The 22,996-nt window shown below is 52.0% G+C and overlaps 1 protein-coding gene and 1 pseudogene across 1 annotated transcript; both read left to right on the plus strand.

The window, feature by feature from the left end:
* Window positions 1-6: 6 nt before the first annotated feature.
* EN2 (engrailed homeobox 2) lies at window positions 7-9,562 on the plus strand. Its single transcript, XM_032753196.2, has 2 exons — window positions 7-763; window positions 4,061-9,562. The coding sequence occupies exons 1-2, from the start codon at window positions 82-84 to the stop codon at window positions 4,375-4,377; spliced, it is 999 nt and encodes a 332-aa protein (XP_032609087.1). The 5' UTR covers window positions 7-81; the 3' UTR covers window positions 4,378-9,562.
* A 3,692-nt stretch (window positions 9,563-13,254) lies between these two features.
* On the plus strand, window positions 13,255-20,712 carry LOC131384352 (tigger transposable element-derived protein 1-like; annotated as a pseudogene).
* Window positions 20,713-22,996: the final 2,284 nt, after the last annotated feature.

Consider the following 22,996-nt stretch of genomic DNA (forward strand, 5'->3'; position numbering starts at 1 on the left):
TCAGTGTGCGCCGCGGGAGGGCCAAAGGCTGATTTGGAAGGGCGTCCCCGGAGAACCAGTCTGGGATTTACTGTGAACAGCATGGAGGAGAATGACCCCAAGCCTGGCGAAGCGGCGGCGGCGGTGGAGGGACAGCGGCAGCCGGAATCCAGCCCCGGCGGCGGCTCGGGCGGCGGCGGTAGCAGCCCAGGCGAAGCGGACACCGGGCGCCGGCGGGCTCTGATGCTGCCCGCGGTCCTGCAGGCGCCCGGCAACCACCAGCACCCGCACCGCATCACCAACTTCTTCATCGACAACATCCTGCGGCCCGAGTTCGGCCGGCGAAAGGACTCGGGGACCTGCTGTGCGGGCGCGGGAGGAGGAAGGGGCGGCGGAGCCGGCGGCGAAGGCGGCGCGAGCGGTGCGGAGGGAGGCGGCGGCGCGGGCGGCTCGGAGCAGCTCTTGGGGTCGGGCTCCCGAGAGCCCCGGCAGAACCCGCCGTGTGCGCCCGGCGCGGGCGGGCAGCTCCCAGCCGCCGGCAGCGACTCTCCGGGTGACGGGGAAGGCGGCTCCAAGACGCTCTCGCTGCACGGTGGCGCCAAGAAAGGCGGCGACACCGGCGGCCCCGTGGACGGGGCGCTCAAGGCCCGCGGCTTGGGCGGCGGCGACCTGTCGGTGAGCTCGGACTCGGATAGCTCACAAGCCGGCGCCAACCTGGGCGCGCAGCCCATGCTCTGGCCGGCGTGGGTCTACTGTACGCGCTACTCGGACCGGCCTTCTTCAGGTGAGCCCGCGGGGACCACGCGTCCCGGCTCGCCGCGGGGAGGTCCGCGGAGCTGGGGGGCGGTGCTGGCGCGGGAACTTACCGGGAGGAAAACATCTCGAACCTCCCCCGCACATACGCACAAAGACTCACGCGACATTGTGTGAAGCTGACGCGGCCCGGGCAGCGGCCAGGAGTCCAGCGGCAGGACTGATTCGCTAGGGGATACAGACTTCTTAGGACCGCAGAAGGGACCTCCTTTCTTTCTCTGTCTCTCTCTCTCTCCTTTCTCTCTCTCTGTCTTCCCCCTCTCTCTTCCACCCCCTTGGGGCATCTCTTCCCAGCCCCTAGCCCATGTCTCCCCCACCGTAGGTTTTTTTGGTGGGAACGGGGTGGCTGGAAGATGGGCCCGGAAGTGCACACTCTCAACCCCTTCCCTACGATCTTCCAACTCAGGCCAGGCCGGGGACGCATGCCCCAGCCCACCCCAGACTCGTCCTACCATCCAGTTATCCCGGCTGTGCTCGGGGAAGACAAGGCGAGGCCCTTTGCCGCTCTGCCTTCTGCCCCTCGGGCCTGCGCTGACCGGTGGGGCTTAGGAGGATGCACACAGGGAAGGAGGAAAATAAAGGCGCCCTTTTCCCTTGGCTCCACTTTGTTTGCCAGCGCCAGCCCGCAGTGGTGGGGCTCAGCCCCCTTCCTGCACACAGCGAGGACAAGGGAGGCAGCCGTCCCTCCGGCATCTGCCATCCCCAAATAGGAAGGACGTTCTCAGGGTTTCCTGGGGGCTGCTGATGGGAAAGAGGCAGCATTCGCAGAGGCCCTGCAGAGATGCTGGGTGTTTTTTTTCATAGATCTGCGATTTTAAAAAACTAAGTCCATGTCCTTGTAGAAATCCTCAACTGCATTCCATGCAGGTCTGCGGCTGGGAACCGCCATTAGGAGTGGGCTGTTTGACCCCGAGCTGGCAGCGGATCCCCGCTGCCCCCAAACCCTCAACTATTTTGCGGGGGTCATTTGCCCAGATCACAGCAAGAGTGAGCCAACCCTTCGGCCGCCATCCCGCAGAAATATGCGTGCATATTTCTGATGAAATTCAGATTTCTCAGCTAGATCTGAAATTTGCTCCATTGTTCTCGTCTTCCTCCTTTGTTAATATTTAATTAACATACAGGCTCACAATGCCGGGCGAGGAGACTCGGCCGGGCTTTGTGCGGCGGCGCCGGGAGTTCGCTGAGCCAGCCCCCAACGGCCCGGGAGCTGGGCAGCACCGCCTGGCCCGGCCCGGCCCAGCCCAGCCCAAGTCGCCTATCTTCATGGGCTTTGAAATATCCCTGCAAGATAATGTTTCTGCTCTTTGGTGTCTCCGAAAGAAAGGGCAGAGAGAGTTTTCTTGGGGAGGTTTGATTCTGTTTCTGAGACTCCTAAGTATTTGTCTTTTGAAAGAAAATCAAGGAAAAAAAGAGAACTAAAAATTATTATTCTAGGGAAATTTATTGCTATAAAATGGTGTCCTTTTGAGGGCTGCTTCATGGGTGCATTAACAAGAGCCCCAGGACCAGAAGAGTTTGGGGGTAGAGTTCTGGGGAAGGGAGTGGTTGGAGACCCAGACAGAGATGGGCTCTGGGAGCAGGAGGCTGGGGCCTCTCCTGGAGCCTTGTGCCCCATCCCTCACCACCATTCCGGAGGGCCAACCCCATCCCCAAATCTGCACCTACCCCCACCAAAGCCAGGCCCACTGGCCTGGAGCCCTGGGCGTGAGCAAGACAGTCACTTAGTGTGTACGTGTGCGTGGGGTGGGTGCCCAAGTGTAGGGTGTGTGCTGTCATGGGTGGTGAGCCTGCCTCTGGGTTGCTTTAAAAGCTGCCCTTGGTGCTCCTGTGGTGGTGCCCACAGATCCTCTTTCTCTAGGCCCCTCTCCTGGAGAGAGCACAAGGCTCAGTTGGCCATGAGGGAGTGCTTGGCGTTCACCGTGGACCTCCAGTTGGTCCCCCACCTCTTGCTGGGCACAGCCCCAGCACCCCAGTTGACTCTTCTGACCTGGGCAGGGTGCAGTCCCAGGGCCTCCACTGTGATCCACATTCCTCTTCTCAGGGTGCCCGGCAGCTCTCCGGCCCTGAAGGGTGGGGGGCCCAGGCCTTCTCCAGCCGCAGGGACCTGTGATGAAGCTGGGGCCAGATGCTCCCTAAAGCTGATTCATACACTGCACAAATTGAAACCCAGGGGTGAGGTCACCACTCCCTGCCAATGGCCTTGCCCCCTTCTTCCCCCACAGGGAATGCCAGGGGGTTGAGCCTCTTAACACCAAAAGGAAACTGATGACACTTCCCTCCTTTGCTCTCCTCCCTCTGCCCTTTCCCCATGGATAGCAGGTCCTAGGAGCCTTACAGCGACCCTGCCCAAAACCTGGGGCAGGTCCATAGGGAGGAGGCCAGGGCAGGTTCAGAAGTCTGAATCCCAGTTGGGAGGCACAGTGGGGAGGGTCAGAAGTGGACCTGGACAAGGTCAGCTGGGCTACCCTGCCGCCCTCAGTGAAGCAGTCCCGTGTCTGGGAAAAGGGTGGTGCAGTCAACACCCTTGCAGAGCCAGGTCCCCTCTCCTGGACAGGAAACCTGGGAGATTTCCAGTGGGTGAAGGACTCACCCACTGTGAGGAGCTCAGTGCCGCTCCCCACCCAGGAGGGAAGTACATGCACTGACTCTTCCTTGAAGGAATGAACTTGGGTCCACAGAGCCCTTGGCTGGAAGTCATAGAGGAGCTTGGGTGGAGGCAGACACTCTGGGCCCCTCCTGTCCTTGGGGCCCACCTGCCCCTGACTCCCACAGCCCTTGACACCCTGTGGGGTATCCCCATGAGGGTCCCCATCACAGCCCTCAGGGCGCCTCCTGCCTCTGTGACCGCCCTGCAGTCTTTCCTAGTCTTCTCTCCTCCCCTCTCTCCCAGCAGCTACCGCCATCCCTGTTCCTGAACAGAGCCTCGGAAAGGACTGGGAAAAACCAGGCCAGAAAGTGTGGGGAGTTTTGCTTACAGCCAGGAGTTTTACTTTTATCTAGAGACCCCTCGTTTGTGGTCAGCCTGTCAACTAGGCGTGCCCCATAGTCCCACTGACATCACACCCAGTCCTCCCTCACCAAGTGGTGGAGGTCCGCGTTGAGCCCATGCCCAGTCCGAAGTCCAACCCCACATCTGGCCGTTCAGCCTCCAGTGGCCTTGGACGAGTCACTTTCCCTCTTGGGGCCCCAGAATCCTTACCCGGTGCCTATTGGGTGGCACACCTCTGAGTAACCTGACTTCTCTCTGTCCGCCACATCTACCCAGGTCCCAGGTCTCGAAAACCAAAGAAGAAGAACCCGAACAAAGAGGACAAGCGGCCACGCACGGCCTTTACCGCCGAGCAGCTGCAGAGGCTCAAGGCCGAGTTCCAGACCAACAGGTACCTGACAGAGCAGCGGCGCCAGAGCCTGGCGCAGGAGCTCAGCCTCAACGAGTCACAGATCAAGATTTGGTTCCAGAACAAGCGCGCCAAGATCAAGAAGGCCACGGGCAACAAGAACACGCTGGCCGTGCACCTCATGGCACAGGGCTTGTACAACCACTCCACCACCGCCAAGGAGGGCAAGTCGGACAGCGAGTAGGGCGGGGGCATGGAGGCCAGGTCTCAGTCCGCGCTAAACAATGCAATAATTTAAAATCATAAAGGGCCAGTGTATAAAGATTATACCAGCATTAATAGTGAAAATATCGTGTATTAGCTAAGGTTCTGAAATATTCTATGTATATATAATTTACAGGTGGTATAAAATCCAAAATATCTGACTATAAAATATTTTTTTGAGTTTTTTGTGTTTATGAGATTATGGTAATTTTATGGTTTTTTTCTTTTTTGCGAAGGGGGCTGCTTAGGGTTTCACCTTTTTTTAATCCCCTAAGCTCCATTATATGACATTGGACACTTTTTTATTATTTCAAAAGAAGAAAAAATTAAAACAGCTTGCTGAAGTCCAAAGATTTTTTATTGCTGCATTTCACACAACTGTGAACCGAATAAATAGCTCCTATTTGGTCTATGACTTCTGCCACTTTGTTTGTGTTGGCTTGGTGAGGACAGCAGGAGGGGCCCACACCTCAAGCCTGGGCCAGCCACCTCAAGGCCTTGGGGAGCTTAGGGGACCTGGTGGGGGAGAGGGGACTTCCAGGGTCCTTGGGCCAGTTCTGGGATTTGGCCCTGGGAAGCAGCCCAGCGTATCCCAGGCCTGCCCTGGGAAGTCCGCTCCATGCTCACCAGCAGTCGCCCAGGCCCGCAGCCTCACCCAGCTCCCTCTCCTCAGCCTCCTGCGCCTAACTCCCTCCTCCTTCTCCTTTCTCCTCCTCCTCCTCCTTCCTCCTGCTCCTCCTTCTTCTTTTTCTTCTCCTCCTCCTTCCTTCCTTCTCCTCCTCCTCCTCTCTCCTCCTCCTCCTCACCAAGGCCCAACCGTGTGCATACATCATCTGCGTCTGTGGTCTGTGTCACTGTCCCCAGTCCCGCCGCAGCCCTGCCGCAGGCCTAACCCTCCTGCCCTGGGCACTGCCTCCATGCAGAAGCGCTTCGAGGTTCTGGGGCCAAAGGCCTGGGGTGTGTGGCCTAAAGCCCAAGAGCGGTGGGGCGACCCTCCTTTTGGCTTGGCCCCAGGAATTTCCTGTGACTCCACCAGCCACCCTGGGTGCCAGCCAGGGTCCCAGAAATGAGGCCATGGCTCACTGTTTCTGGGCGGGCAGAAGGCTCTGTAGAGGGAGATGGCATCATCTTCCCTTCCTTTTTCTTCTCTTCCCTATTTTTTTCTTTTTTTCCTTTATTTTTTTCTTTTCTTGGAGTGGCTGCTTCTGCTATACAGAACATTCTTCCAAGATAAATATGTGTGCTTACACATATGTCTGTAGCATGTGAACACACACACGCACGCACACACGCGCACACACATGCACACATGCACGCACACATACATGCACACACACACGCACACGCGCACACACACACACACCAGGTGTGTTTGAGTCCACAGTTCTGGAACATGTGGCTACTTTGTCTTTCAAAAGAACTCAGAATCCTCCAGGATCTAGAAGAAGGAAGAAAATGTGTAAATAATCATTTCTTATCACTTTTTGTCTTTTCTTGTTTTTAAAAATATACATTTTATTTTTGAAGGTGTGGTACAGTGTAAATTAAATATATTCAATATATTTCCCACCAAGTACCTATATATATATATAAACAAACACATTATCTATATATAACTCCACACTGTCTTCTGTTTAGTGTATGGGGAAAGACCAATCCAACTGTCCATCTGTGGCTGGGACAGCCCAGGGGGTGTGCCCACGGCTGAGCTGGGAGTCCCAGTGGTCTCCCTGAGGACTGAGGGTGAACTTCTCTTTTGCCTTAAACCTCTTTATTTCATTGCAGTAATAGTTTTTACGTTGTACATAATAGTGTAAACCTTTTTAAAAAGGAAAGTATAAAAACAAAAGCTGTAATTTAAAAGTCTGTGAATAACCATCTGCTGCTTAGGAAACTCAATGAAATGACATGCCTTTTTAGCAGGAAGCAAAGTTTGTTTCTGTTTTTTGTTTTCTTTGTTGTTTTAGTTTATAAAACGTGCATTTTACAGTTCCAGTGTCAAATATTTATAATCTTATGAGAAATGAATGAATGTTTCTATTTACAACTGTGGTTATCAAAATTGTGAACACCCCCCTCCCCTGCATTTTTGTGTGTTTAAATTCTTGAAGGTTACATTAAATAAAACAAAACCTCTTTATTATAAAATACTGAAGGTCCCAGGTGGAATGATGAGTTTTCTAAGCATGTCTGAGTCCAGAGGAACTGCCTAGGCATCCTCCCCAGTACTCAGGTGCTCACGGCCTTCGCCCCGCCTCGGAGCAGGTGCCAGGTGCCTTTGTAGCGAGACGTGATTTTTCTTTTTTTTTTTAAATAAGACAGTTTGGATATGTCACATATGAGCACAGAATAACCAAAATAATTTAAGTACACATTTTGTTACCAGGAGCAAGTGTTCAAAACTACGGTGCTATTCCAGTGACTACATTTTTTAAAATTTTGCGAAGTTCAACAGGTCTCCCACCGGCTGGGTGCCCACTGGCCCTGCCACCCGTGCTGGACCGACCGAGGCACTTCCCCCTGGGGACAGGAACTTTTTACTCCACTGAGACAAAGAGACTGTCCCTTTCAAAGTGTCATTTTTGTTTACCTTTTGTTGTTTCCCCCCCAAAACAAAAGACTTTGTACAACTTCCTAAGCAGGATTGGGGGAGGGACCAGCTTCGCCTGTGCTGACCGCGCCTCTGGAGTCCGCTCATCAGGAAGTGTTTGGGGTCTTTGAGTGAGTGATCTACGCGTTGAATTGCTGTTTTTCCAAACTTTCATGGCTTAAAAAAATTTTTTTTCTTCTCCCTGTAAAAGAAACTCAGAGACTGGAGATCTGTTACCGAAGGCAACTTTTTAGGCGTTTTCTGTTTCCCCAGGCAGCTGGGCCGTTGGCTTTCCCAGGTGGACGCGGGGCCTCTGGGCTGGGCCTCTGCCCTGCCAGGAAGCGGTCTGGGGGCTGCCCCTCGGGATTTTCAGGCCCCTGGAAGGAGAGAGCTGGGGTCTCACCGCGGAGACTCCCGAGTTCTCGTTGCCTGGGCCCAAGCTGTGCCCCAGGGTCATCGCTGATGGGGCGAGACCACGCATTCTCCACGAACCCCGACTTCTGAACAGTTCAGAAAGTTCGTAGATTAAAAACCAAACCAAAAATACTGGCACAACTTCTATTGCCGTACTGGCCTCTCTCATTTTAATAAAAATACGGTAACATGAAGCGATCATTTTTTAAAAATCTGTTTTCAAATTATAACACTGAAAAGGGGCAAGGCACAGCTTTGTAAGGTCATGAGTTCCCCGTCCTCAGACGTGTTCAAGCAGACACTAGGCTTACAGTGGCATGGAGAGTGTTCTTTCTCTTTGGAACTGGATGAGTCCTCAGACCCTTGAAACGCTGAGATTTTTCTTTTTACTCCTATGTTTATTACATTTTAATCCAACAGCATATAATCTAAGCTGCTCCGTCATGGAGAGCCGCGGCTGCGCCACCTGCCTGCTTTCGCCATGGAGACCGGAGTCAGGCCTGCAGGGAAGACGGTGCGCCTTTCCCAAGTCCTCTGCCCGCTGGTTCCTCCCGGGCCTCCTGGGCTCTGCGTGCCGCGGATCTGGACCCCGACTGCAGACACCGCCCCACGACTGGGCCCCCGGCCAGACTGTTGCCCCACAGGAGGAGGGTTCCCTAAGTGTGCAGAAGAGGAAAGCTCATTTATAAAGAAAGTCCTTGCTCCTTCGAGCTGAACGACCCCCGCGCCCGAGGCCTAGCTGTGTCCCCGCCGGGCCCAGGCTGAGCTTACTCCACAGCCGGGCAGAGACTCCGCGAGGGTCTGGGAGTCCTGGCCTCGGAGGACCCGCCGCCCTGCAGGCCTGCCCAAGCAGGCGCCCCCGCGAGAGTGCGGGACAGAGAGGGCCTGGCGGGGCTCCTTGGCGCCCAGAGCCTTCCTTCTCCGCTGCACCCAGCTCTGCCAACGGGGCTGGATGAGTGGGGGGCTGGAGTCAGAATCCCAGGGTCGACACCCGCCGACAGCAGCAATGCCGACCTGCCCTGCCTTTCTCCTAAGGAGCAGAGGGAAGGAGCCATGCGAGTGACCCAGCCTGACCACCAAGAGGGCGCCAGCATTTCTGTTTTCCTAAAGTGAAAAGGTCAAATCGATGGGGGCTCCTGCACCGCTGGACACAGGTGTGCCCGGGCGTCCAGTGCGCGCAACACACGCCCAGACACTCTATATGCAAATATGCCTGCCGCCGCGGAGCCGGCCGGGAGGCAGCGTTGTTCGCTGGGGCTCTGCTAGAAGTCATTCTGTCTCCCGCTGGTTTAATATCCGCCCTCTGCGGTCTCCGCTCGCCTCGGCGGCTCCCCAAGCGCCCCCGGGAGGGTCCCGGCTCCGCCGAAAACTGCAGCCTGCCAGGCTGAGCCGCCGCGCGCTGGGAGGTTAATAGCGACTGACGACAAAGGGCCAAGGTGCAATTCCTAAAGTGGGGATTCGCCGGGTGAGGCAGAAATCAGCCTCCGGGGAGACGGGTCCCCCCTTCCCGACGCGCCCCTGCACACACTGCAGCCCCGGCGGCGCCGGGCCTCCGGGCGGGGACCCCTCTTCCAGGCATCGCGGCCCCATTCGGCGGAGAGCTAGGCCCTCTCCAGGCCTCCAAGTAGGGAGCGGACGTGGGTGGTGGGGAAGGGAAGCCGCCGGCGGGACGGAGAGTGGGGTCCCCCGGCCCCTGGGGCGGGCAGGCCCGGCGCGCGGACAGCTCTGTTGCACAGATTTGTGAGCGATGCCGGTGGCCTCACTGCCGCGCGGCGCGAACCCCAAGTAGACCGTTCATGTTTTTATTAATAATCTCAAACACTTCGTTATATTTATGCTGCCTGCCCAGAGAAAATAAAAGGCCATTCTTGAAATCGCCTGAAATGTAATAATATTCATTAAAGCGGCTCCTAATTATGTGATTTAATCAAGCGTGGTGCGCCCGCGCTCTCGGCTCTCGCTGGAAAGGCTGGCGATGACGGTTATTATTACTGCTGTTGTTAGTGGCCTCGTGCTAGCAGCCGGCCAGCTCTTCAGTCCAGGCCCAGTTTCCTCAGAGAGACTCGGGGAGCCCTACTTTGAGGGGTGGGGTTCCCCGGAACGACTCCGAAGTCCCGGAGACCAGGCGCGGCCCAGGCCCGCTGCCCTTCTCCAGCCCCAGCTCCAGCCCCAGGCCCGTGCAAGGCCTGAGCAACTCTTCCAGGCCGAGGGCAGGGCTTTCTCCAGACCCCTGGGGGCCCTCTGTGTCCCCTGGGGACGCCCGACCCGGCTTTCTAGGAGGGGGAACTCCGGGTCCTGAGCCCGGGCCCCGCCCTGTTGGCTGTTCCGCCCCCTCCGGGGCTGAGCCCCGCGCAATGCCCGAAGCAGAAACAAAGAGTCGCCGAGATCTGCCTCCCGGGCCGCCTTTTCACCCCCTCAGCCTGGAAGGCGTCCCAGAGAGGCCCCACTCCCAGCCTCCACGGAGACCCAGGAGCGACGCAGAGCCGGGACCCGGTAGCCCTGAGGGGCTGCCCGGCCTGCGGCGCTTTCTCCGCCGCAGAGGGGTTGGGTGGGAGACGCAGGCGAGAAGGACCCTGTCCCAGCCAAGAGTCCTCCGTGGGGCCGAGGAATGGTGAGGATCACTGTTTGCACCAACCGTCTGGAAGAAACCGGGCGGCCAGCCGCTCGACCCCATCTGTCGAGATGTGAAACTTGGCCGCGCGGTCCGGGCGCGCGCTGCCTGCGCGGAAGGAGCCGCCTCCCTCCTTTCAGCAAACGCATTCGGGGTTCCCCCCTCCCGCCAAGTCCTTTGTCTGGAAGGGGACTGGCAGGCTCTGTCGTCGCCGTGTGCCCCCCTCCTTTCCCCAGCCTCTACCCCCTCCACTAACTTTCCTTTCTTCCCTTCTCTTTTCTTCCCTCTCTGGATGGGTAATCACAGGCTCCGCTGCCAAGCGCGCTGCGAGGAGCTGCTGCCCGTTCCCGTCGGTGCCCCTCCCCGCGGCAGCCTGGCCGAGTCCGCCCAGCCTGCCCAGGACGTCCCTGGCCCCCGCGCTCGGTTTCATTCAGTGGCCATGGGATGTTGCATCTGAGTTTTTCCTTTAGGCCAAAACTTTGTCCTGTGGTTTTCTGAGAGGGTTTTATTCTCCAACAGCAACAACAACATGCGAATTCTGAAAACTAGTATTTATCTAGATTCAGGCAGTCAGGGAAATGGCAGGATCACCAGCCGTTTGCAGAATTCTACGTTCGCCAAGGCAAGTGCTATTAGTATATTTTCTCCCAAATTTTTTGTTGTAAAATACACATGACAAAATTTGCCATCTTAACCATTTTAAGTGTACACTTCAGTGGCATTAAATAAACCCACAGTGCTGTGCAACATCGCCACCACGCATTTCCAGAACTCGTTTTATATTGTAAAACTGAAGCTCTGTACCCATGAACACTACGTCCCCATCCCCCCACCCAGCCCCTGCCACCCACCATTCCACATTCCTTCTCTATAACTGTGACTGTTCTAAGGGCCTCATACAAAGCTCTTACCATGTGACTGCAAGTAAGGTTCCCCAGTAAGTCATATCCATTATAACACAGAGGCTGCCACCTCTCCATGACTTCTAATGCTTGTGAAAGTTGAGAAACTCCCAGTCACCCAGATGAATGGTGGAAAGACAGGGGCCTGCCTGCAAAGAAAGCTTTAGGTTGAGCTCTTCAGATGCCCAGGGGTTTGCTGTTGCACACGGGCTTAGGACAGTTTGGGTTCTGTGTTTTTCATGCAAATACCTCTATAGCATCACTTAGCACTGAAAGAAGTGTGGTTCGGTGGAAAGCATAGAATTTTGAAATGACACAGCCCTGTGTTCAAATCACAGCTTGACTGTTCACTAACTCCCCCAGAGTCCAGCCATTCTCCTCTTACTCAGAAAGTTCATCTACGTAATGCGTCTCTGGTGAGATTGTTTTGGGAGGTGATGAACACACAGCACCTGGCATAGAACAGAGAGGGGCTGGGGAGGCGAAGCTCTCCCAGGTGAGCCTCTGCACCCCCCAGCAGTGACACCCTCCACAGCCCAGGTGCAGCTTTCAGTAGGGCCCTTACACCTCCTTGCTTCTCCCAGCCAATGAGGCATCCACGCTGCTGCTTAGGAGTAGGGGAAAGGATGTAATGCACGCGAGAGGCAGTGTCCACACAGTAAGAAAAAGTGGGACGGTGGCAGGAGGTGCGGGAGAGTGGGACAGCATTCTGCCCATGAAGCCCAGGATGCTGGAAGATGCTGGAGGATGCTGGCCAGCACTTCTGGGAACAGAACCTTCCTGCTCTTTGGAAACTGCTGTGTGAGTGCTTGTTTGTTGCAGGGCTCAAACATGCAAAATCTTCATTTCAAGATTTTTTTCTCCACACTTGTCTTGACCCCCAAATAAGCAAGGTGTTCTGCCGTGGGTTTCTATAGACACCCAGTACTTTACACACCACTCTGTTTTCCATTGCAAGTGATAATGGCCACGCTAAGCAGAATCCCATCACGATGAGAAGGATTTGGCTCAAAGCACAGACAGGAGTGCTTCCCATCTCCAGGCACCAAACTAGGCAAGAGGGAAACAGGCAAAGCCAGCCTCGCCTGTGTGTCGGTCAGTGCACGCCCCACGCACCGTGCCACCCCATCCCAGCTCTTCCTCCAAGAACGAGTGGGCGTCCTAATGGTGGGATGATCTATTTTGTCTAAATAGCGAACAGTCTCAGTAACCCTTTTAAATTAATTGCTGTTCCTATAGCTAAAAGCATAACAGGCTTTGATTACATGCTAAATAGAATGAAACATAATCCTGAGTTAATTACATGGAGATAATTTTATAATTATATCATTCAATTTAAGAACCAATGTGTTGCTAACCTCCAACTTTAACAGGAGTGATTATTCAAAATAAAAACAGTCACAAATCTGAACCGTTTGAAGGAGCCAGCAGAGCCACCTTCTCCTTTCCCTCAAGCGGCAGAGAACGCGCATCACTCAGCCATCCATCGTCTGTCCCCTACCTGCAAGTCCTCCCTCCGAAAAAGTGCAAACACTGAAAACTCCCAGACAAGAGGGGCTGCCTGCGGAGAGCATTTCCCAGCATCAACCTGCCCTCATCCGCTGGAGTAGCCAATCTGCATTTCTGTGCTGCCCAGCTTGTATGTGGAAGTAATGTCCTAGGGTCCCTGACTCCAGGAGCCCCAGGCAGGATGCTCTGGTCTCTCATCAGGTATGAATGGAGTCTGTGGCCAGGAGCTGGGGTGAAGGTCAAAGCCTCAACCACTTCTACAGGTGGCTCACTTCCTGTCCCCAATACTAGTGCCCTTGGATGGGAGTGGCCACTACAGCTAGCAGGACCAGGACTGGTCATCAATTTGTACCTGTAACTCTCTGTCGTATTGTCCCCCCGCCTCCACCTACTAAGCTATAAAGGAAGAGGCTTCTGGTGTCCCCCCCAGGTGAGGTAGCTTTAGCAGGTGCTACTCCGGGGCCACTCTAGGCCTATTCCCATGATGGGCCTGCCTTTCTGAATGAAGGCCAGAACATCAGGTCTGGATGGAGAGTTAAATGTTCTGATTCTTTTAAAGGTGATCAAAGACCAGCTGGGCCCATTGCCCCTGGGAACTCAGTGAGCCTTAGAATTTATTTTAGTGACTGCATACTGCCTCAGAGTAGGTGATTCCACCGGTGACTCATCACTCTCAGGGAGAAAAACATCTTTTATATGTAGAGACGGGAACGCGCCCTGTGGATTCAGAGCCCCAAGGAAACAAAAACAGCACGTCAGAGGAAGAATGTCATACAAACCCGCTGGAGTCGCAAGGCAAAACAGCCCCCATACTTAATGCCCGGCGTGACAATGGCCTTTGTGCCTGGCGCCGTCGCGGGGGAACTGGGCGCCTCGCGGGCGGGGCAGGCGGAAGTTGGACACATTTCCACGCAGGTGAGACCATCTATGCGGCGATGCGGGTGTTGGGGCTCGCTGCCTTGGCTCCATGAAGATTTGCAGCCCCCACCCCCACCCCGCCAACCCACCCCGTCCCTTCCCCCCACAGGGGTATTTCATCCACACTGTTTTTTAAATGCTTCCTAGTCAAACTTGAATATGCAATGAGACGCGGGAGCTTTGTGGCGGAAATATAATTAAACTGGGGAAAGATGTAAAAGCTGAAGAATGGGATGACATCAGGCTGATTTCACACTCGGCAGTCGGATCGCTGGGCCCAAGCCGCGCTCTTGCCACGCAAGGCAGATCAAAGTGCCCTGCCACCGCTAAAAAGGCAAAAGGGGACTTAAGTATGCTAATCCCCAGGACAAATATATTTTAATCTTGTTAGAATACAAGTTAATGCTGCAGCTCAGTGGCTGAACTTGGTCAGACTGTAGAGATCCATTTTTATTTTAGCAATGAATGAGCTAGACCTCTTGGTTTATTCATCGGTAATAAAAGTAAATTTACAAAACGAACCCCTCTTTGGGCTGTGTCACCCCCACCTTGAGCTCTCCTTACTGGGGACTGAGGAATTCCGGAGGCTCCCAAGATGGGAGCATCCCTAACACCATCCATCCCTCTCCGACCAGTCCCCTTCCGTAGAGCATCCTGATGGCCCAGGAAGGACCTCCGCTCACGCAGCAAAGAAGAAACAGGGAAACTCAGAAATTAATTAAAAGATTCTCCAAAGCAATCTGTTTCCCTTTAGGCTTGAGGTTTGACAACCAAACCAATTCCTTTCTATCAGCCCTCTCACTTTAATTTTTGCAATGTCAATTTTCATTACTATTAATTATTTGCCAAGCTCCAACTGTACATTTGGCATTGCTCTGATGAGCAAGAAGCTCTCAGGTTCCTGCCTCTTTAAGTGTCAATTCCTGGAAGATATGAATATGCAAGTTTGTGCATGTGTGTACGTGTAAAATATTGGGCACACATAGAAGAAGAAACGTCAGCCTGTAGAGCTCCCCTTGAAGTAAAACCACTGTGGTAAAATATTAAGCAGAACCACGGATATATCTGCACAGAGGAATGTGTGTGTGTGTGTGTGTGTGTGTGTGTGTGTGTGTGTGTGTGAGAGAGAGAGAGAGCCAGCCAGCGAGCCAGCACTTAACTGTAAGGTTACAGAAGGTTAAACTGCCCTGCAGAGCCTGCCTGCTAAATATTGCTGATGGCAGCCGTCTAAAAGGCAATTTCTGTCTTTCTGCTCTAGTGTGTGTTAGAATTCCCTCTGCCTCAGGCAGAAAACCTGACTCCTACTAAAGTGTGCTGCACAGCCCTGCATTCCAAAGCCCGTCTGTGCCCTTCCGGCTCCCTGGCCTCAGCAGGGGGGGCGGGTGCAGGAGGCTACACGCACACACACAGTCCCCCAGGCAGGCCAGGCAACTGGCAGCCTGAGGGGAGGGGCAGCTGGCAGCAGTATCCCCCTCCCCCACAGAGAGCTTGGAAGGTTGGGAAGAATCCACCCACCCCCGACTGTCCCTGGTTTCCAGGACTTGAGAATGTCCATCCCTGCCATATTTTTGTCTGTGTAGGAAGCAGACACACTGTCACTGCTGTAAAGCACACAATTGATAAACAGTGGGTTTCCACATTCCCGGGAAGAAAGGCTGGACAAAGACCCTAGAAGGGAAGTGTCTCCCATATTCCCGTTTCTCCTAATCCCTTCAGTGTTCTGCCCTTTAGCTGTAGCCAGCTTAGTGCACACTCTAGCACTTCCGTTGTAGTTCTTGTTCTGGAAGTCACATTTCCCAGGCATTGGTGTAATGTCTCTTCCTGTCTCAAATAATTATAACACCCAATATTGACTGAGTTCCTACTAGGTCTCAGTGTAGGAGTTTCTGAGGGCAGCTGTAACAGTAGCACACACTGAGGGGTTCACACGACAGAAGTCTATTCTCTGAGTCCTGGAGGCTAGAAGGCCAAAATCGAGGTGTCAGCTGGGCTCTCTCTGAAGGCTGCAGGGGAGACCCTTCTCGCCTCTTCCTGGCTCTTCATGAAGGCTGGCAACCCCTCACTCCAATCTCTGTCTTTGCTGTCACACGGCCTTCTGCCCTGTGTCTGGACCCAAATTTCCCTTTGCTTGTAAGGACACCAGTTATATTAGATTTGGGCCCCCCTTAATTTTGTGTGACCTCTGATCACATCTGTATGGCCCTATTTCCAAATAAGGTCCCGTTCACATATTCCCAGGACATGAATTTGGGGGTACACTGTTCAACCCAGGACAGCCAGTACTCAGCATGGTATGTGGGTTATCTTCAGTCACTCTCATAATGCACCCCACCAGGTGGCTACTGGTCTTAACACCATTTCATGGGGGAGAGGACTGAGGTCAGGGAAGGGAGGCTCTCTGGGCTGGCCAGGGTGTATGGGGCTGTGTGAGCTCTTATTTGCTGTGTGGCATTGCTCTCTGCGACCTTGGCTGGTTTACCTCACCAGCAACACAATCCTGACTTGGTTTAGGCCTGGCCAGATTGCATGTGTGTGTCCCCAGGGAGACGCTGTCCCCCGGCACCAACGACATGCACATGAACTGGCCTCGTAATCTGCAAGGGTGAAGCAAATGCCGATGGCGCTGGTGTCATGCCTGCTGTGCCTTTTCCTCTCTGGGCCTTGGTTTCCTCATCTGAAACCTGCAGATAATAGAATTAACTTGAAAGCCTGCAGTGACAATCACATGAGAGAGTGCCCATGGGCACTGGGATCCCGCCTGGTGTACACTGAGCACTCAGTAAGCGTCTGCCAGGGCTGGCTGTGATTTTCTAACTGCAGACATAGCAAATAATGAACTCGTATGTGCTATCCTTTGGTTGTTTCAGTTCCCTGTAAGTCCCGGCTCCCCTCCTCCTCCCTCCTGGAGATCTGAGGCTCTGCAGCAGCCTGATGCCACCCTCAGGGCTCTGGATCCAGCAGGCCGGAGGGAGACACCACGCAGCCTGCCCCCACTCCTTACCTGCTGTGCCTTGGTTTCCTCTATGCTAGATGGGGGAATTAATCTGCCTCAGAGGACTGTTGAACTTAGACACGTAACAAGCCCGGCACAGAATAAATGCTCAGTCAAAGGCAGTGACTGTTCTTACGGAGGCAGGAGCCAACTGGGATCCTCCCTGCCCACTACAGGTCATGCCGTCTCAGGGTCCCCTTGGGTGCTCTGCGTTGCACGTGCCCAGTAAGGTGCTGAGCACATGGAGAGCACTCATGCACTTATTAGCGCGGAGCTGTTACTGTTGCTGCTAGTATTACTGCTTGGCTGACTTCCCATGAGAGGGAATCTGGTTCCCATAGAGCAGACCCATAAGGTCTAGAGCTGAACTTCTCAAAGTGGAAGCTAAAGAACTTTTTATGAGGCTGTGAAATACAGGTACATAAAACTGAAAATGACTGAACACATAATTTTGCACCAAATTAAGCACCATGCTGTTTTCGGCAGGGAGCGAAGGAAGGTGTTCGATGATAATGTTTGGGGAAAAGCTAAGGATGGAGCCCTCCCTTTCCCAGCTTCTTCAGTGGCCCCCCGAGCACATCTGCAGTGGAGACAAGCTGCAGGGCCCTCCCTTGCCTGGGGCTTTGCCTGGCCTCCGTCTTCAGCTCTTTCTGGGCTCCACCAAGCCTTGGCCTCAGGGTGCTGAGAGACCAGGGATGCGATATGCTTGCCTCCACCAAAGGGTCACCAATGACAGCAATCGCGAGCGTCTGCCAGGTGCTCAGGAGCAGGATGCACTGTGCCAGGCACTTCACAGGTCACCTCACTTTCCGCTCACACAATCCGGTGAGGTGAGTCCTGGGACTAGTACGGGACAGTCCTAGGGAGGCATTGAGAGGGTGAGCCAGCCGCCCAAAGCCACAGAGCTGAGATCTATCCCTCCCCAAGTCACTGCATTTTAGAGAGAGTCACTGAGCGGGCAGAGGTGACACTAATCCCAAGGAATAGCTAGTCCATGATGGAAACACAGGTATCGGCACACAAGGACAAGTATTTGCTGAAGAGGACCGTGGCATGGAGTGTGATCCCCAGACATTCCATCTGCACCTGCCTGTTTCCCAGCCTCCTTTGTCGTTAGGTTGAGGACATCAGCTTAGTACTGACCAATGGTCCGGAAGCAAAAGTGACCCTATAGCACCCTTTGGTCCAAGGCTTTTAAGAGTGGATGTGGTTCTCCGTGTCCTTTTTTTTATTTGCTAGTATAGAGATAGAAGGTGGTGGAGAAACAGGCTGCCCTGCACAGTTGAGCAGGTTGTTCACTGCACAGAGCAGCCCCCTGAGGTGGTTGAGTTAAAACCCAGCTGAGATTCTGTTTGCTGAGCTTTGTGTACTGGCATAGGGCGGCATCCACTTCAGGAAGCACAAAGGCACCACCCACTCACCAAGGTGTGACTGCCCAAAGAGGGAGAATTCCTCTAATTTGTACAAAGACATGAGTGGGTTCCAGTAGCTTGGTAGAGAGGGGCCAAGGGCGTACAGAGAAAGGAGGTGGAGAAGAGGCAGTGACTACACTATCAAGACAGGAGTGCCAGCACCTTATTTTTGTTTAAAAACAAGATGAAACTCAAAAACAAAAAAACTCAACAACCGCAAAAACAAACAGCCGCTGCTAAGGTCTCTGGAGAATTAGGCTTGTTTTCATGTACAGCGCACAGAGGCAGGCAGACCTCATTTTCTTGTATCCCACTTTATCATGCTTCACAGAGAGTGCGTTTTTGCAAATTGAAGGTTTGTGGCAACCCTGTGTCAAGCAAGTCTATCGGCACCATTTTCCCAGCAGCACGTGCTCACTTTTGTCCTGTGCCACGCTCTGGTAATTTTCACAATATTTCAAACTTTGTCATTATTATGATACCTCTCATGGTGATCTGTGATCAGTGATCTTTGATGTCATTCTTGGAATTGTCGTGGGGTGCCATGAACGGCACCATATAAGATGACAAACTTAATCGATAAATGTTATGTGTGTTCTGATTGCTCCACTGATTGGCCGTTTCTGGTCTCCCTCCCTCTCCTGGGGCCTCCCCATTCCCTGAGACACAACAACATTGTTGGGTTTCAACAACATTGAAACCCAACCACAGCCTGTAAATGTTCAAGTAAAAGAAGGGTCACATTTTCTTTCAGTTTCAATCAAAAGCTAGAAATGATTAAGCTTAGTGAGGAAGCCATGGTGAAAGCTGAGACAGGCTGAAAGCTGGGCCTCTGGTGCCAGTTAGCCAAGTTGTGAATAAAAAGGAAAAGGTTTTGAAGGAAATTAAAAGTGCTATGCCAGTGAACACACGACTGCTAAGAAAGTGACACAAGCTCCTTGCTGATATGGAGAGAGGTTTAGTGCTTTGGATAGAAGATCAAGCCAGTCACAACATTCCCTGCAGCCACAGCCTATCCAGAGCAAGGCCCTAACTCTCTTCAATTCTGTGAAGGCCAAGGGAGGTAAGGAAGCTGCAAAAGAAAAGGGTGAAGCTGGCAGAGGTTGGTTCATGAGGTTTAAGGAAGGAAGCCGTCTCCACAACATAAAAGTGCAAGGTGAAATAACAAGTGCTGATGGAGAAGCTGCAGCAAGTTCTTCAGAAGATCTAGGTAAGACCGTCAATGAAGATGGCTCCACTAAACAACAGACTTTCAATGTAGACCAAGCAGCTTTCTATTGGAAGAAGATGCCTTCTAGGACTTTCATGGCTGGAGAGAAGTGAATATCTGGCTTTAAATCTTCAAAGATCAGGCTCACTCTCTTGTGGGGAGATAATGTAGCTGGTGACTTTAAGTTGAAGCCAATTTTACCAATCGAAACATCCTAGGGCTCTTAAGGATTATGTTAAACCTACTCTGCCTGTGCTCTATAAATGGACCAACAAAGCCTGGATGACAGCACATCTGTGTACAGTATGGTTTGCTGAATACTTTAAGTCCACTGTTAAGACTTACTTCTTATGAAAATGATTCCTTCCAAAATATTGCTACTTATTGACAATGCACCTGGTCACCCAAGATCTCTATTGGAGATGTACAAGGAGATTAATGTTGTTGTTTGTTTGTTTGTTTGTTTGAGACGGAGTCTCGTTCTCTCCCCCAGGCTGGAGTGCAGTGGCGTGAAGTGATCTTGGCTCACTGCAACCTCTGCCTCCCAGGTTCAAGCAATTCTCCTGCCTCAGCCTCCCAAGTAGCTGGGATTACAGGCATGCGTCACCACGCCTGGCTAATTTTTTGTATTTTTGGTAGAACAGGGTTTCACCATGTTGGCCAGGCTGGTCTCGAACTCCTGACCTCAAGTGATCTGCCCTCCTCGGCCTCCCAAAGTACTGGGATTACGGGCGTGAGCCACCACGCCTGGCCTGAATGTTGTTTTCACGCCTGCTGACACAACATCCATTCTGCAGCCCATGGATCATGGAGTCATTTCTACTTTCAAGTCTTATTATTCAAGAAATACATTTCATAAGGCCATAGCTGCCAGTGAGTCCTCTGATGGAGCTGGGCAAGGTAAATTGAAAGCCTTTTGGAAAGGATTTACCATTTGAGATGCCATTAAGAACATTTATAATTCATAAGAGAAGATCAATTATCAATATTCACAGGAGTTTGGAAGAAGTTTATTTTAACCCTCATGGATGACTTTCAGAAGTTCAAGACTTGCATGGAACAAGTATCTGTAGATGTGGTGGAAACAACAAGAGACATGGGATTAGAAGTGAAGGCTGAAGATGGGACTGAATTGCCTCAATCTCATAATCAGACTTGAACAGATAAGGAGTTGCTTCTCATGGATGAACAAAGAAAGTGGTTTCTTGGCCAGGCACAGATTACAGGCTCACCCCTGAAATCCCAGCACTTTGGGAGGCTGAGGCAGGCAGATAACTTGAGCCTAGGAGTTTGAGACCTGCCTGGGCAACATGGCGAGACCCCATCTCTACAAAACATAAAAAAAATTAGTCGGGCTTGGTGGTACACACCTGTAGCTACTCGGGAGGCTGAGGCGGGAGGATCACTTGAGTTTGGGAAGTCAGGATTGCAGTAAACTAAGATCATGCTGCTGCACTCCAGCCTGGGCAATACAGTGAAACCCTGCCTTTAAAACAAAACAAAACAAAAAGCCGGGCGTAGTGGTTCATGCCTGTAATCCCAGCACTTTGGGAGGTCGAGACAGGTGGATCACTTGAGGTCAGGAGTTCGAGAGCAGTCTGGCCAATGTGGTGAAACCCCATCTCTACTAAAAATACAAAAATTAGCCATTTGCAGTGGCACACACCTGTAGTCACAGCTACTTGGGAAGCTGAGGTGGGAGAATTGCTTCAACCCAGGAGGCGGAGGTTGCAGTGAGCCGAGATCGTGCCACTGCACTCCAGCCTGGGTGACAGAGTGAGGCTTCATCTCAAAAAAAAACAAAACAAACAAACAAAAAAACAACAAAAAAAAACTGGTTTCTTGAGATGGAATCTACTATTCCTGGTGAAGAGGCTGTGAACATTGTTGGAATGGCAGCAAAGGACTTAGAATATCACATCAACTTAGTTGATAAAGCAGCAGGGTTTGAGAGAATTGTCTCTAACATTGGAAGAAGTTCTACTGTGGGTAAAATGCTATCAAACAGCATCACATGCTAGAGAAGTCTTTCATGAAAGGAAAAGTCAATTGATGTGGCAAAATTCATTGTCTTATTTTAAGAAATTGCCACCATCACCCCAACCTTCAGCACCCGGGTCAGTAGCCATCAATGTCAACAAGACCCTTGACCAGCAAAAAGATTATGATTTGTTGAAGATTCCTATGATTGTTAGCATTTTTTAGCAATAACATATTTTTAATTAAGTTTTTTAGAGTTGTGTACACTACACTGTAGTCTATTGAGTATGCAATAACATTACTGTATTTTTTTTTAAATAATGTTATTGCAGGCTGAACGCGGTGGCTCATGCCTATAATCCCAGCAATTTGGGAGGCCCCAGAAAGTGGATCACTTGAGGTCAGGAGTTTGAGACCAGCCTGGCCAACATGGTGAAACCCCATTTCTACCAAAAACAATACAAAAATTAGCCAGGCGTGGTGGTGCATGCCTGTAGTCCCAGCTACTCGGGAGGCTGAGGCATGAGAATTGCTTGAACCTGGGAGGTGGAGGTTGCAGTGAGCTGAGAGTATACCACTGCACTCCAGCCTGGGCAACAGGGTAAGATCTTGTCTCAAAAAAAAAAAAAAGAATAATGTTATTGCATACCTAATAGACTGCAATATAGTGTAAACACAGTATAAGAAACTAAAAAATTCAAGTGACTCAATTTACTGCAATATTCATTTTATTGTAGTGATCTGAAACTGAACTCACAATATCTCTGAGATATACCTATATATATTTATATATAGGGTATGTATTTCTCAGCCAGTAATCACTTCTCTCCTCCCCTTGACCCCTTCTTTGTGATGAAGTACACTTTCCCAAGCTCCTTGATGTTGAGCTTGGCTACGTGACTTGCTTTGGTCAATGAAATATTTGCAGATGTCTTTGGCTTTACTTTCAAGCTGTGGTGATTGGCTATGAAGAGAGCATGCTCCAGGTATCCTGGACTCCAGGATGAACACACGTAATGCAGACCTGAACCCACCCTTCACCCCTGCAGCAAAACCGCCCCACTGAGCCCATGCTTAGGTCAGCCAAACTGCAGTGGACCCACAGACCCACGAGCATAGGGGGAAATGCCTGCTCTTAGCAGCCACGGAATCCTGTCCTGATTTGGTGATGCAGGATGATGATGGTGATAGCTGACTCAAATGGCCTCTATCAAAATTAACTCCTTGTCCACATATAGAACTTGGGAACTGATTTTTGGAGGGTTTAAAAGAATCATCCTGACCCAGCTTTAATTTTAAATTCCATGTAAAGTTTAAGCTTGACATTTCAAAGTTTCTGATTTCTATTTAAATTCTTGGCTCTCAGTGGTGTCTACTCACTGCTCATTGAGAGTTACCTGTAAATCTCCCCAATTCCGTTCACCACTACAAAATGATTAAGTGCTGACTCCCATTGTTCTCTTCCAATGGTAAAGCCAACATGCGGTCTCAGAACAGTCATTAGATGTGAAATGAGGCTGAACACAACTGGGAACCTCGTGGTGCTGGGTCTAAGCCCTCCCAAGTGGATCCCCTTTGTATAAAGTTCTTTCATGTTTTGGGGTGATTTTTTGACCCATATATTTGTCCCAAGCCGTGTAATAAGCTTTGCTCATGGTATTCCCTAAGACAAGATCAAATAATTTCCCAAAGTTCCTCACCTATGCTAGAGGACCTGTGTTTCTCTGCTCCCCGTAGCCTGGCAGCAGAGACCAGGAGTGGCCTAGGGCGAGGCTGTGACTGCATCGCCTGTCCAATGCCACATCCTTCTTCCTCATGCACATGGTCCATGAAAGCCAGAACATGATCAGAATATGCTCAGAACATGCTCAGAGCACACTTGGAACATGCTCAGAACACACTCAGAACACACTTAGAACACGCTCAGAACATGCTTGGAACAGGCTCAGAACAGACTCAGAATACACTCAGAACACACTCAGAATAGGCTCAGAGCACAGAACATGCTCAGAACACACTCAGAACACACTTAGAACACGCTCAGACCATGCTCAGAACATG

The sequence above is a fragment of the Hylobates moloch genome, unplaced genomic scaffold (genome assembly GCF_009828535.3).
Source record: "Hylobates moloch isolate HMO894 unplaced genomic scaffold, HMol_V3 SCAFFOLD_1, whole genome shotgun sequence".
Classification (NCBI taxonomy): Eukaryota; Metazoa; Chordata; class Mammalia; order Primates; family Hylobatidae; genus Hylobates; species Hylobates moloch.